The 12,462-nt window shown below is 49.6% G+C and overlaps 1 protein-coding gene across 3 annotated transcripts in view; it reads left to right on the top strand.

Moving 5' to 3' along the window:
• SFXN5 (sideroflexin 5) overlaps nt 1–12,462 on the top strand; it is a 123,724-nt gene that overhangs the window by 96,621 nt on the left and 14,641 nt on the right. The window contains exon 14 of one of the 3 annotated variants that reach the window (XM_054065881.1): nt 10,056–10,802. The exons of 1 other annotated variant lie outside the window; for it this stretch is intronic. In XM_054065881.1, the coding sequence (XP_053921856.1) occupies nt 10,056–10,079 (24 nt within the window). In that variant the 3' untranslated portion in view covers nt 10,080–10,802. Of the gene's footprint in view, nt 1–84; nt 362–10,055; nt 10,803–12,462 lie in introns of those variants that run through there. One more of the 3 variants, XM_054065880.1, reaches the window with a different exon arrangement.

Here is a 12,462-nt window from a genome sequence, read left to right as displayed (position 1 = left end):
GGTAGGATGTCTCAAAGGGGCTTAGCAATGCCATTGCTTGTTTTGCCTTCCTTCTCATTCCAACGGGGCTTCTTCCATTTATAGATGAAGTTGATTGCCATCTTCTTCACCTGAACAAGCGTGGATTCAATGGGCAGGTGATGGTTGTGTTTGTCCCACCTCTTAGTGTATGCCAGTGTGACACAGATAAATCTCAAGCAGCTTTTCTGTGCCTCCAACCAATGTTTAGATCATGTGGTGGGATCTATATTCCAAGTGAACAGTGGAAGAACTGAACAGAGGAATCTTTGTTCCATTCAGCAAACGCACCTTTAACAGACAAGGGATGGTCTCCTGTGATCCTCCTCCCTTCCATCACGTCCATCGTTTTCCCACAGGCATGGTCTGCTCCACATCACTCCCATGTGGAGGACATTTAGACAGAATAGAACCATAGAATTATAAAATCATAGAGGTCTTGGAAAAGATCTCTAAGCTCATCCAGTCCAACCACCAGCCCAGCGCCACCGTGCCTATTAAACCATGTCCTCAACTGCTACATCTACATGTTTTTTTAACATCTCCAGGGATGTGGAATCCACCACTGCCTTGGGCAGCCTCTTACTTCACCACTCTTTCAGGAAAAACATTTTCTCTAACATCCAATCCAAACCTGCCCTGGGACAACTTGAGGCCATCTCCTCTTCTCCTATCTCTTGTAAGTTGGGAGAAGATACCAACACCAACTTCGCTACAACCTCCTTTCAGGCAGTTGTAGACAGTGATGAGGTCTCCTCTCAGCCTCGTTTTCTCCAGACTAAACAACCCCAGGTCCCTCAGCCATTCCCCATAACCCCTGTGCTCCAGCCTCTTGCCCAGCTCCGTTCTTCTCTGGATGTGCTCCAACCCCTCGAAGTCCTTCTTGGAGGTGTTCAAGGCCAGGTTGGATGGGGCTTTGAGCATCCTGGTGCAGTGGGAGGTGTCTGTGCCCATGGGTTGGAACTGGATGGGCTTTAAGGTCCCTTCCAACCCAACCCATTCTAGGATTCTATCATTCACAACCTCCAGCCGTGGAATCTCGTTGTACACTTGTCTGCTAGACTGGAAAAACACGTTACAAATTTTCTGTTGTCCTTCTCGCTATTTACAGGCTGAGATAAAACCGTCCCTTAATCTTCTCTTTAAGAAACTGAATGTCTCTCAATCTTGGAGTCTCTTACTAAAAGACGTGTTTTCTGAAGCTTTAATGATTCATATGGCTCTTCCTTAAACTTTTTCTAATTAGTCAACATCCTTTTTGGATCCCTTCCATAAGAATCAGACACAGTATTCCAGTAAGAAGTTGCACAAGTACCAGTTGCAGCAGCAATGTGATTTGCCTGCTTCTCCTTGGATTCGTGCATCCACAGAGCGTGTTAGTCATTTTGGCACAAGCTCAACCTTAGCTCCCCGTCCATCAGCTTTTTGCTGTGATCCTGAATTCTGCTCGGAGGTTCTGGTTATAAAAGACTGAGGAGTATTCCCAGATCTTGCACCCGTTCAAGGTACGTGCCCGGAGTCTGTCATTCATAGAGTGCTTTGAGTTGGAAGACACCTCAAAGATCACCCAGTCCCACCCCCTGCTATGGGCAAGGACACGTCCCACTGGATCAGGTTGCTCAAAGCCCCATCCAACCTGGCCTTGAACACCTCCAGGGATGGGGCAGCCACAGCTTCCCTGGACAACCTGGGCCAGGGCCTCACCACCCACAATGTGAAGAATTTCTTCCTAATGTCTAATCTAAATCTCTCCTCTTCCAATTTAAAGCCATTCCTCCTTGTCCTATCACTCCAGGCCCTAGTAAAAAATTCCTCCCCAGCTTTCCTGGAGCTTCTTCAGGCACTGAAATACCCTCTAAAGACTCCCTGGAGCCTTCCCTTCTCAGCCTGTCCTCCTAGCAGAGGTGCTCCAGCCCTCACATCATCTTCATGGCCTTCTCTGGACCTGTTCCAACAGTTCCATCTCCTTCTTATGTTGGGCGTTCCAGAACTGGACACAGGACTCCAGGTGGAGTCTCACGAGAGCGGAGTAGAGGGGCAGAATCCCCTCCCTTGACCTGCTGGCCACAGTTCCTGGTGAAAGGTGACAGGAACGCAGAACATCCCTTATGCTTGGAGCCTCACCCACCAAAAGGTAGCTGTGGCCTTTCCTGGGAGGTCTCCTTTCAAGATAATCAGGACAGCAAGAACACAGGAGGTGACACCAATGTCATTCACCCCAACAGTGACATTGCCACCATTCTCCATGGTGCCCCATGCCGTAGGCCCATCCACTCTTTGTGCCCAGAGGCGCAACTCTTTGTAGTTGACCATGGTATGACACACATGGACTTTGTTTCCAGAGACACAGAGGTCTCTGGATCAGTGACCTGGGCTCTTAATTCCTTACTACTTTCCCAGACTTTGCGTCATTTCAAGCCCTAAGCAGCAGCAATTGTTTATTGTCTCCATTCTCACTGACGATGTACGTGTTTGATAGTGTTGGGCAAAAGAAACCATTCTTACAACACAGATAGGAAACTCACTCTGCAATTCATGTTGAAATTCTGCATTTTGGACATTTCCAGTATTTCCTGCAGGCATCGCTTCGCATGGGCTTCGCTGGAATGGTAGATGTCTGCTGTCCTGGTCTGCTTCAAAGCGTGTGCCCACTGGGTCATTGGAGGTGATCCTGTCCCTCTATTCTGCTCTGGTGAGACCCCATCTGGAGTCCTGTGTCCAGTTCTGGAATGCCCAACATAAGAAGAAGATGGAACTGTTGGAACAGGTCCAGAGAAGGCCATGGAGATGATGTGAGGGCTGGAGCACCTCTGCTAGGAGGACAGGCTAGGAGGGTTGGTGTTCATCAGCCTGGAGAAGACAAGACTCCTGGCAGACCTTAGAGCGGCTTCCAGTACCTGAAGGGGCTCCAGGAGAGCTGGGGAAGGACTCTTAATCAGGCAGTGCAGGAATAGGACGAGGAGGAATGGTTTTAAGCTGAAAGATGGGAGATTGAAATGAGATTTTAGGAAGAAATGTTTTCCTGTGAGAGTGGGGAGGCCCTGGCCCAGGTTGCAAATGGAAGTGGTGGCTGATCCATCCCTGGAGGTGTTCAAGGCCGGGTTGGATGGGGCTTTGAGCAGCCTGATCCAGTGGGAGGTGTCCCTGCCCATGGCAGGGGGTTGGAACTGGATGGGCTTTACGATCCCTTCCAACTCAAACCATTCTGTGATTCCATGATACTGAAGTCAGCGATAACTAAAGTTTTGGTATCAGAATCTGAAGATTTCAGGGTTAAACACTTCGGGCTCTACAAAAATAATTATTCATTGCCATAGTTTATCTAGAAATGAAGCTCACAAGGCCTTTTTGCCTTTTCCATTTTAGCTTTATGGGTGACAGATAATTTAGAATGTATCAGATCTGATATCACAGCATGGAAAATTGAGTTAATGCTTAGAGATGAATGAATTCTAGCCCATAAGGAAAATTAAGTTCTGGCTTCCTTCAGAGGGTGTTCAAATTGCAGGCATCAGGCAATCCTGACACCATGCAGCATCCCTTGAAAATGACCTTCTCAAAGCAGATGAAATGTTATCTACAGTGTAAACATGAATCAGCGCTGATTAGTAGATCAAACAGAATGACGTGCTCTCGGCCCACGCTCCGTGTCAATGCAAAGAAACCACTACAGCTGGTGGTAAAGCTCATTAGGCACTGGGATCTTGGCTCCGCTCAACTGGTGTTACCTCCATCCACACAGCTGGACCTCACATCTGTTGACACCAAAGAATCAGATTCTCTGTAACAGCCTGGGCTGAGCAGTCTTCCCTTTCTGTTCATTCCTTATCGAGATGTCTGTGCATAAAGAGTGTTCCTCCCGTTCTGCAGAATCTCCTTGGTGGTGACCGTGGGGATGTTCAAGTGAGCAAGGAGCAGAACAGGTCCAGAGGAAGCCACAGAGATGATGCAAGGGCTGGAGCACCTCTGCTAGGAGGCCGGGCTGAGAGAGTTGGGTTTGTTCAGGAGAAAAGAAGGTTCCACGGAGACCTTAAAGCAGTTTCCAGCACCTGAAGAGGCTCCAGGAAAGTTGGGAGAGACTTTTTTACAAGGGTCTGGAGTGATGGAATGAGGGAGAACAGCTTTAAAACTGGAAGGGGGAAGATTTAGATTTAGATTAGGAAGAAATTCGTTACGATAAGGGTGGGGAGGCCCTGGCGCAGGTTGACCAGGGAAGCTGTGGCTGCCCCATCCCTGGAGGTGTTCAAGGCCAGGTTGGATGGGGCTTGGAGCAGCCTGATCCAGTGGGAGGTGTCCCTGCCCATGGCCAGGGGTTGGAACTGGATGGGTTTTGAGGTCCTTTCCAACTCGAAACATTCCATGGTTCTTGCAAGCCCCATGTCCTGCCTCATGCACAAGTGAGGGTCATCTGCAACCTCCCCTTTGAGATCAGGCTGAGAGAGTTGAGGTTGTACAGCCTGGAGAAGAGAAGGCTCCGGAGAGACCTTAGAGCAGCTTCCAGTACCCAAAAGGGCTCCAGGAAAGCTGGGGAAGGGCTCTGGATCAGGGAGTGCAGGGATGGGATGAGGGGAATGGTTTTAAGCTCCAAGAGTGGAGATTGAGATGAGATCTTGGGAAGAAATATTTTCCTCTGCGGGTGGGGAGGTCCTGGCCCAGGTTGCCCAGAGCAATGGTGGCTGCCCCATCCCTGGAGGTGTTCAAGGCCAGGTTGGATGGAGCTTGGAGCAGCCTGATCCAGTGGGAGGTGTCCCTGCTCATGGCAGGGGGTTGGAACAGGATGGGCTTTAAAGTCCCTTCCAATCCAAAGCAATCTTTCCAGAACCATTGCTTCACCATCTTGGATAGGAAATCTGATTTCCCTTGCAGAAAGCATTTCTCAGAACCTGTGACTTCTTGGTCACTCACTGCTGGTCCATGAACTTGTCAGATAACGAAATTATTAGGCTTGGAGTGTTAGAACACTGCTCTCTCTCTGGGTGATATGTGCATGGGTATGTATGTATGCATGTGCCTTATTTGCTATTTCTCATCCCTGCAGCAGGTGAAGGAGCTATGAGTGCAAAATACCAACCTAATCCAGTGGGAAGTGTCCCTGCCCATGGCAGAGGGGTTGGAAATGGATGATCTTTAAGGTCTCTTTCAACTCAACCCATTCTCTGCTTCTGTGATAACATGTCCGAGATGATGTTGTTGTAATGAGTGCTGCCCAGGGAGTAAATTATTAATAACAAGATGTAAGAGGCGTGTTCTGTTCCCAAAATATGAATGTGGTCTGAGCAGCAACCCTTTCAGGAATTTAAATGAGCCAAATTCTGCCCTTAATCACACATTCATGGTCCTTTACCTTTAGTTAGAGAGCAAACACAGAAGGTGATGTGTTGATGTGTTATTAAGCACTTGTTTTAGCCTGGGAGCTTGACTGGCCACCTTTGATCCACTCTTTTAACAGGGCTCAAACTTACAATTAGTCCTTGAGCAGAACTGAAGCCTTGCAACAAATTTAATAAATGTCCTAGATAAATGCAGCCACCTCATCGCATCGGCTGTAGCTGCGCCAGAGTTAGAGCTGCTTTAAAATAACCTCGGAGAAATCAGGATTCAGCTCTGGTTTCATCAGAAACACCAATGTCAGGGACATGAAAATTCTGGACCTGAACAACCTTCGTGTGCTGGGAAGGACTGTGCATCCAGATCTTTTCTTGGGTGGGTATTTAGTCTAGCCAAGACCTTAGAGCTTCCTTGAATTTCTATAGATGGAATCATAGAATGGTTTGGATTGGAAGGGACGTTAAAGTCCATCCAGTTCCAATTCCTCTCCCAGGGGCAGGGACACCTCCCACTGGATCAGGCTGCTCCAAGCCCCATCCAACCTGGCCTTGAACACTTCCAGGGATGGGGCAGCCACGTCTTCTCTGGGCAACCTGGGCCAGGGCCTCACCACCCTCACAGGAAAATAGTTCTTCCTAAGATCTCATCTTCATCTCCCCTCTTTCAGCTTAAAACCATTCCCCCTCATCCTATCCCTGCTGTCCCTCATCAAGAGCCCCTCCCCAGCTTTCCTGGAGCCCCTTTCAGCACTGGAAGCTGCTCTATGGTCTCCCTGGATCCTTCTCTGCTCCAGGCTGAACAACCCCAACTCTCTCAGCCTGTGCTCGTATAGGTGGTTCTCCAGCCCGTGGATCATCTTTGTGGCCACCTTTAGACTCACTCCAACAGCTCAGTGTCCTTCCTGTGCTGAGGACTCCAGAACTCCCCAGGAGGTCTCACCAGAGCAGAGTAGAGGGGCAGAATCCCCTCCCTCACTCTGCTGGTCCCACTTCTACTGCAGCACAGGATGGAGATGGCCTTCTGGGCTGTGAGCTCTGCAATAATCCACATGCCATCACCATGGGTTGGATTTAAAGGGTCTTACTGGGCAACTCCCTATCGGCAGCACTACTCCAGAATGACATCTTGTTTCTAGCATGTTACAGTTTTGAAGATCACTTTATAAAAATAAAACCCTTCGTGTCAGCCGCAAAGACACGGATCCTCGCCACTCGACGAGTTTGAAGATGCTACTTTTCATCCCAATATAGTGTTAACTCCGGTACCTCCATGCATCAATATGCATTAAGTAATTCACTGCTGTGAAGTTGAGGAGAAACCATCTAGTTAATGCATTTAGTCCACAACCTCCAACTGCCTCCCATGCCCCCCGGGGAATCTCTTTTCTAGCTGCCTATCCTACTGCATCCCCACTGACAACTCCTACTCAGCTATGCACTGCCAATAGAAACAGCTGTGACAGTTCCAACCCGAAAATGGGACTTGTGCAAATGAAATTCAGTGTAGCAGCAAAAGAAATAACCAGGGGGTTGCTCCGCTCATTTTTCCACCCTTTGGTCCCTGCTCGTCCAAATCGCAGCGCCGCGGTGTGAGCGTTGGCATGGTCATAGAATCGCAGAAAGGATTGGGTTGGAAGGGACATCAAAGCCCATCCTGTTCAAAACCCCCTGCCATGGGCAGAGGAACCTCCCACTGGATCAGGCTGATCCAAGCATTATCCAACCTGGCCTTGAACACCTCCAGGGATGGGGCAGCCACAACTTCCCTGGACAACCTGGTCCAGGGCCTCACCATCCTCATGATGAAGAAATTCTTCCCTGTGTCTATTCTAAATCTTCCCCCTTCCAATTTAAAGTCATTCTCCCTCATCCTATCGCTCCAGGCCCTTTGGAAAAGTCCCTCCCCAGCTTTCCTGGAGCCCCTGCAGGCACTACAATCCGCTCTAAGGTCTCCTTGGAACTTTCTCTTCTCCAGGCTGAACAACCCCAATTCTCTCAGCCTGTCCTCCTAGCAGAGGTGCTCCAGCCCTTAGATCATCTCCATGACCTCCTCAGGACCCCTTCCAACAGTTCCATCTCCTTCTTATATTGGGGATTCCAGAACTGGACACAGGTTTCCAGGTGGGGTCTCACCAGAGTAAAGCAAAGGTGCAGAATCCCCCTCCCTTGCCCTGCTGGCCACGCTCTGCTGCAGCCCAGGACACGGTTGGACTTCTGGGCTGTGAGCTCAGCTGTAATCCACATGCCATCACCATGGGTTGAGTCTAAAGGGTCTTGGGTGCCTGTTAGTGCAAAACAAGCCATCTTCTGGAATGAAGCTGGTTGCAGCTGAAAGCCTTTCCTTAAAAATAATCTTCCTTTTGGATCTCCAGGACAAGGGGAATAAACAGCCTAAAATCCAAGGCTGAGCTATTGTTTTCCAATCTGTTTTAGCCTTCATCTTGTTGGCAGCCTGCTTTAGAAAAGCAAAAGGTTAATGAGCCAATGTGCAGTGGGATTATTGCAGTAAAGATGACAGTGAACCAGTAATTACTAATTAGATGCAGTTTAACAGGAGGAACAAGTGAAATCTCCTCTTCACCAACTGTCAATAATTAGCAGATTTGGTGAGGTTGAAATGTGTCCACAGTTAAAAGGCTGATTTTTTAATGAAATGGCACTTGACAAAAGAGCTGTATGGAGGTCACAGCCATCGCCCTCGAGACGCTTCCCTATACCATACTTAGGAGGGAAATCAGATGCAAGACAGCAGGGGGTCCCCATGAAACCATTTCTCCCTTGGGATTACATCGCATGGGGGGAAGGGAGCTGGAGGGATTCTCTGCAGTAATTTTGTCCAACTTGGATGAGAAGCAAAGGAAAGGATTTGCCAGCTGCCGTGGGGAAAAATGTTTGAGGAGTGAGAAGTTCTGCGGTATTTCTTTGCTTCTGGGTTTAAAGAATGGTTTCTTGAGAGTCTGGTAAGCTGAGTGTGCCGGCCAAAGTCTACCCTTGGGTTGGAGGTTGGGCTTGGAAGGAACTCCTCTTAGGAAAGATGCGGCACAAGGTCTTTAAGGATGGGCAGGAGGCTGGAAGATCAGTAGTATGCGTCCCCCAAAGACTGCAGAAGATTCAAGCTGTGTCCTGAGGCTTTGGTTTCATAGTATCACGGAGTGATGCTCCATTGTTGACTTCTGAAGCACTAAGAGGTTCATCTGAGGTTCTTCTCCTATGTACTCATCTTGTTTTTCTTCACAGAATCACAGAATGGTTTGGGTTGGAAGGAACCTTAAAGCCCATCCAGTTCCACCCTCTTGCCGTGGGTATGAGCACCTCCCGCTGGATCAGGCTGCTCAAAGCCTCATCTGACCTGGCCTTGAACACCTCCAGGGATGGGGCAGCCACAACTTCCCTGGGCAACCTGGGCCAAGGCCTCCCCACCCTCGTTGTGAAGAACATCTTCCTAATCTCCAACCTAAATCTTCCCCCTTCCATCTTAAAGCCATTCCCCCTTGTCCTATCAATCCATGTTCTTGTAAAAAGCCCCTCCTCAGATTTCCTGGAGCCCCTTTCAATACTGGAAGCTGCTCCAAGGTCTCCCTGGAGCCTTCTCCAGACTGAACAACCCCAACTCTCTCAGCGTAATCCTCTTACGGGACGTGCTCCAGCCTTCATCTTCATGGCCTACTCCAGACTCACCTCAAAAGATCCAGTGGAAGGTGTCCTGCCCATGGCTTTAAGGTCCCTTCCAACCCAAACCATTCTATGATTCTAAGTTCTGGTGCCAAAATTTTAGTCTGGAATCTCTCTAGACTAATTTGTTTTATGAGTTATAGGGCTTATTTGAGCTGATTTGTGACATCAGAACTCCATGGCCTTATTCTTGTCTTATGGGAGAGTCCTGTTTCCAGCACCGTGGCAGGACCATGGCTCAGCTGAGCAGTGGGAAGCAAAGAGCTCTTTAGCCTTTGCTTTAAGTGTCTGAGACTTGCCCACAAAGCAAAGTCCTCCTGTGCTTCTGATGGAACCTACCCGTGCTGTCAGCCTGAAGTTTGGAGGATGAAGTGCTTGTCACCAGCTCTTTCCTTTATCAGGGAGTTCAGGGACAGGACAATGGGAATGGTTTTAAGCTGAAAGGTGGGCGATTGAGATGAGATTTTAGGAAGAAATGTTTTCCTGTGAGGGTGATGAGGCCCTGGCCCAGGTTGCCCAGAGAAGTCCTGGCTGCCCCATCCCTGGAGGTGTTCAAGGCCAGGTTGGATGGGGTTTGGAGCATATTGATCCAGTGGGAGGTGTCCCTGCCCATGGCAGGGGGTGGAACTGGATGGGCTTTGAGGTCCCTTCTGACCCAAACCATTCCATGGTTCTGTGATTCTTCCTTGCTCCAAATAAAATCACAATCAAGAAAATGAATCTTCAGGAAGTCACCAGAGCAGCTCAAAGCACCGTGGGACCAGTCCTTAGTATTCCATTCTGCTGTCTCAGCAGCTCATGCAGAGAGATGAGACCTCTCTGCTGCACAACGGGATCCTCACCTGTACATCTCAAGAAGGTGGTGGTGCAGTAAGTTTGGTTGCCCCAACAAGGAGAGCTGACCTGAGGCTGCACACTTGAAACTTGAACCTGACTCTGGTCTAAACAGCCGATCTTTTTGCAAGGTTTTGATCTCTTTTGGTTTGAAACAGAAGTGCTTTTACTGTTTGATTCTTTGACATCTCCCTCCCATTCCAGTTCTCACCACCCCTCTCTGCTTGAGAGCATCAACCAGAAGAGAAGACAACATGTTCCCGCCGTAGCCCCCCTCCTTCTCAGCTCCTGGCTCAGGTTTTCCTCCAGCTGCACCAGCTGTCGGGGCAGGGTTTGCAGACCTGGCAGGCGTTTCGCGAGGAGCCAGACTTCACACACCGCGTCTGCCTTGGCCCTACCCTTTGGCTTTCCCTTTACACCTCCCCTGCTCTCCCCCCTCGGCAGCCTGGTGTCTGCAGAACACCTTTCCTGTCAGAGCAACCAGGGGAAAAAAGGCAATAAATATCACAGGAACTTGTCTCCTGTGCTGCAGGAAACATCTTCAGAGCATCTTCTAGTTGCCTTCCGATTGTCATGCACACAAAGCTGCTGCCCAGGACCTTCTAGAGCAGCGGAGTCTCTGCATTACTGGATATGCTGCATTTAGGTGACCTGAGATGGATTCATGCTGGGGCTTATGCCTGCAGAGAGACGTGATGGGGGCTGGAGGGGACATAGAGTCATGAAATGGGTTGAGTCGGAAGGGACCTGCAAGCCCATCCAGTTCCAACCTCCCTGCCATGGACACCTCCCACTGGACCGGGCTCCTTAAAGCCCCATCCAACCTGGCCTTGAACACCTTCACGGTGAGAGGCTGCTCCACAAGGTCCTGTCCAGGCTGATTGTAGGAGAGATTTCCCAACCACAGATGAGCAACAGCTGTGAAATGAGTTACAAGGCTGGAGGTCAGGCTGAGACGGTTGGGGTTGTTCAGCCTGGAGAAGAGAAGGCTCCAGGGAGACCTTAGAGCAGCTTCCAGTACATGAAGGGGGTCTACAAGAAAGCTGGGGAGGGACTTTTTCCAAGGGCCTGGAGTGACAGGATGAGGGGGAATGGCTTTAAATTGGAAGGGGGAAGATTTAGATTAGACATTAGGAAGACATTCTTGATGCTGAGGGTGGGGAGGCTCTGGCCCAGGTTGCCCAGAGAAGCTGTGGGTGCCCCATCCCTGGAGGTGTTCAAGGCCAGGTTGGATGGGGCTTGGAGCAACCTGATCCAGTGGGAGGTGTCCCTGCCCGTGGCAGGGGGTGGAACTGGATGGACTTTGAGGTCCCTTCCAACTCCAACATTTTATGATTCTATGCAGGAAGAGGAAGGATCTGATCTTCAGGGGCATCAGCTCCACCACCTCTTCACAAAGCCTCCAGGAAACGCTGTGGGGTGGTTAGATTTACAACTCAGTCTGTTTGCACCTCGCGGTGTAATTATTAGTCTCAATGACATCTCTCGTTTGGGGAAGGTCACGACTGAGCAACGCTCTGATTGATTTGGAGCCTGTGTCTTTGTTCTCACCTTCCCTGTCCGAGAGGCTTTGATTTGTGACTGAGCTGGTTTTTTTTGAAGTCTACTCCTAAGAGTGGTCCTTTGTTTCACCACCAGCATTTGTGAGAGTCAAAGATACCGAAAATTTTACAGGATCCAGCCCTAAAATCATAACGCCGACCAACACAACTTGTTCTTGCTGGGATCCACGGCGTGAAGCCAACTGTTGTTTGTGGTCATCGGAGGTGGGTGTGGGAGAAAGGACCCCTTTGTACTGCCCAGGGGCTTCAGCGGCGGTGTCAGACGGGATCTGGTTTCATGTTTATATCTCTGTCCCTGGGATACAGGTTCAAGTATGTAAACTATCCATCCTGCCAGCACAGGCTCCTGCAGGTGTGTGGGTGCTGGTGGGCATAAAAAAACATTCCTGACACCAACTCTTTTGAGGAATCTTCACCTCCTGATGGCTATAAGCCATTAGGAGTCAAAAGAAAAAGCTGACATCCGACAACTCCGGATAAACAGCTAAACATTAACCCTTAAAGTGGCTCGAAAAACATACTTAAAAGGCACTTTGTGGAAGGAAACCGTTTTTTTTTTTTCCAGGCCTGTTAATTGCTGTCTTTCTTCAGGACACCTTTCAGCAGCACCTACTGTAAACAGAGCAGATCCTCCTGAAGCACTTCCCCCAGAGATTCCTGCTCTGTTCCCCCAGGGATTCCTGCCGTGCTTGCCAGGGACCCTGTGGAACTGCCCATTCTCATCTCCTCCTGCCCTGTGCTGTCCTCCTGCCCCTCTTTGGTTTTGCTTGTTTCTTCTTGGCCTGAAAGGCGAGACCTTTCCTCTCTTTCTGCCAGCCCACCGTGGAGGCAGTTCTCTTTCTTGGTCACCAAAACACTTTATTTCATGAAATAATAGAATGGGTTGGGTTGGAAGGGACCTTAAAGCCCATCCACTTCCAACCCCCTGCCATGGGCAGGGACACCTCCCACTGGATCAGGCTGCCCAAAGCCCCATCCAACCTGTCCTTGAACACCTCCAGGGATGGGGCAGCCACAGCTTCTCTGGGCAACCTGGGCCAGGGCCTCAC

The sequence above is a fragment of the Cuculus canorus genome, chromosome 4, assembly GCF_017976375.1.
Source record: "Cuculus canorus isolate bCucCan1 chromosome 4, bCucCan1.pri, whole genome shotgun sequence".
Taxonomy (NCBI): Eukaryota; Metazoa; Chordata; class Aves; order Cuculiformes; family Cuculidae; genus Cuculus; species Cuculus canorus.
The sequence above is the reverse complement of the archived record's forward strand: the minus strand, read 5'-3'. Positions and strand labels throughout refer to the sequence as shown.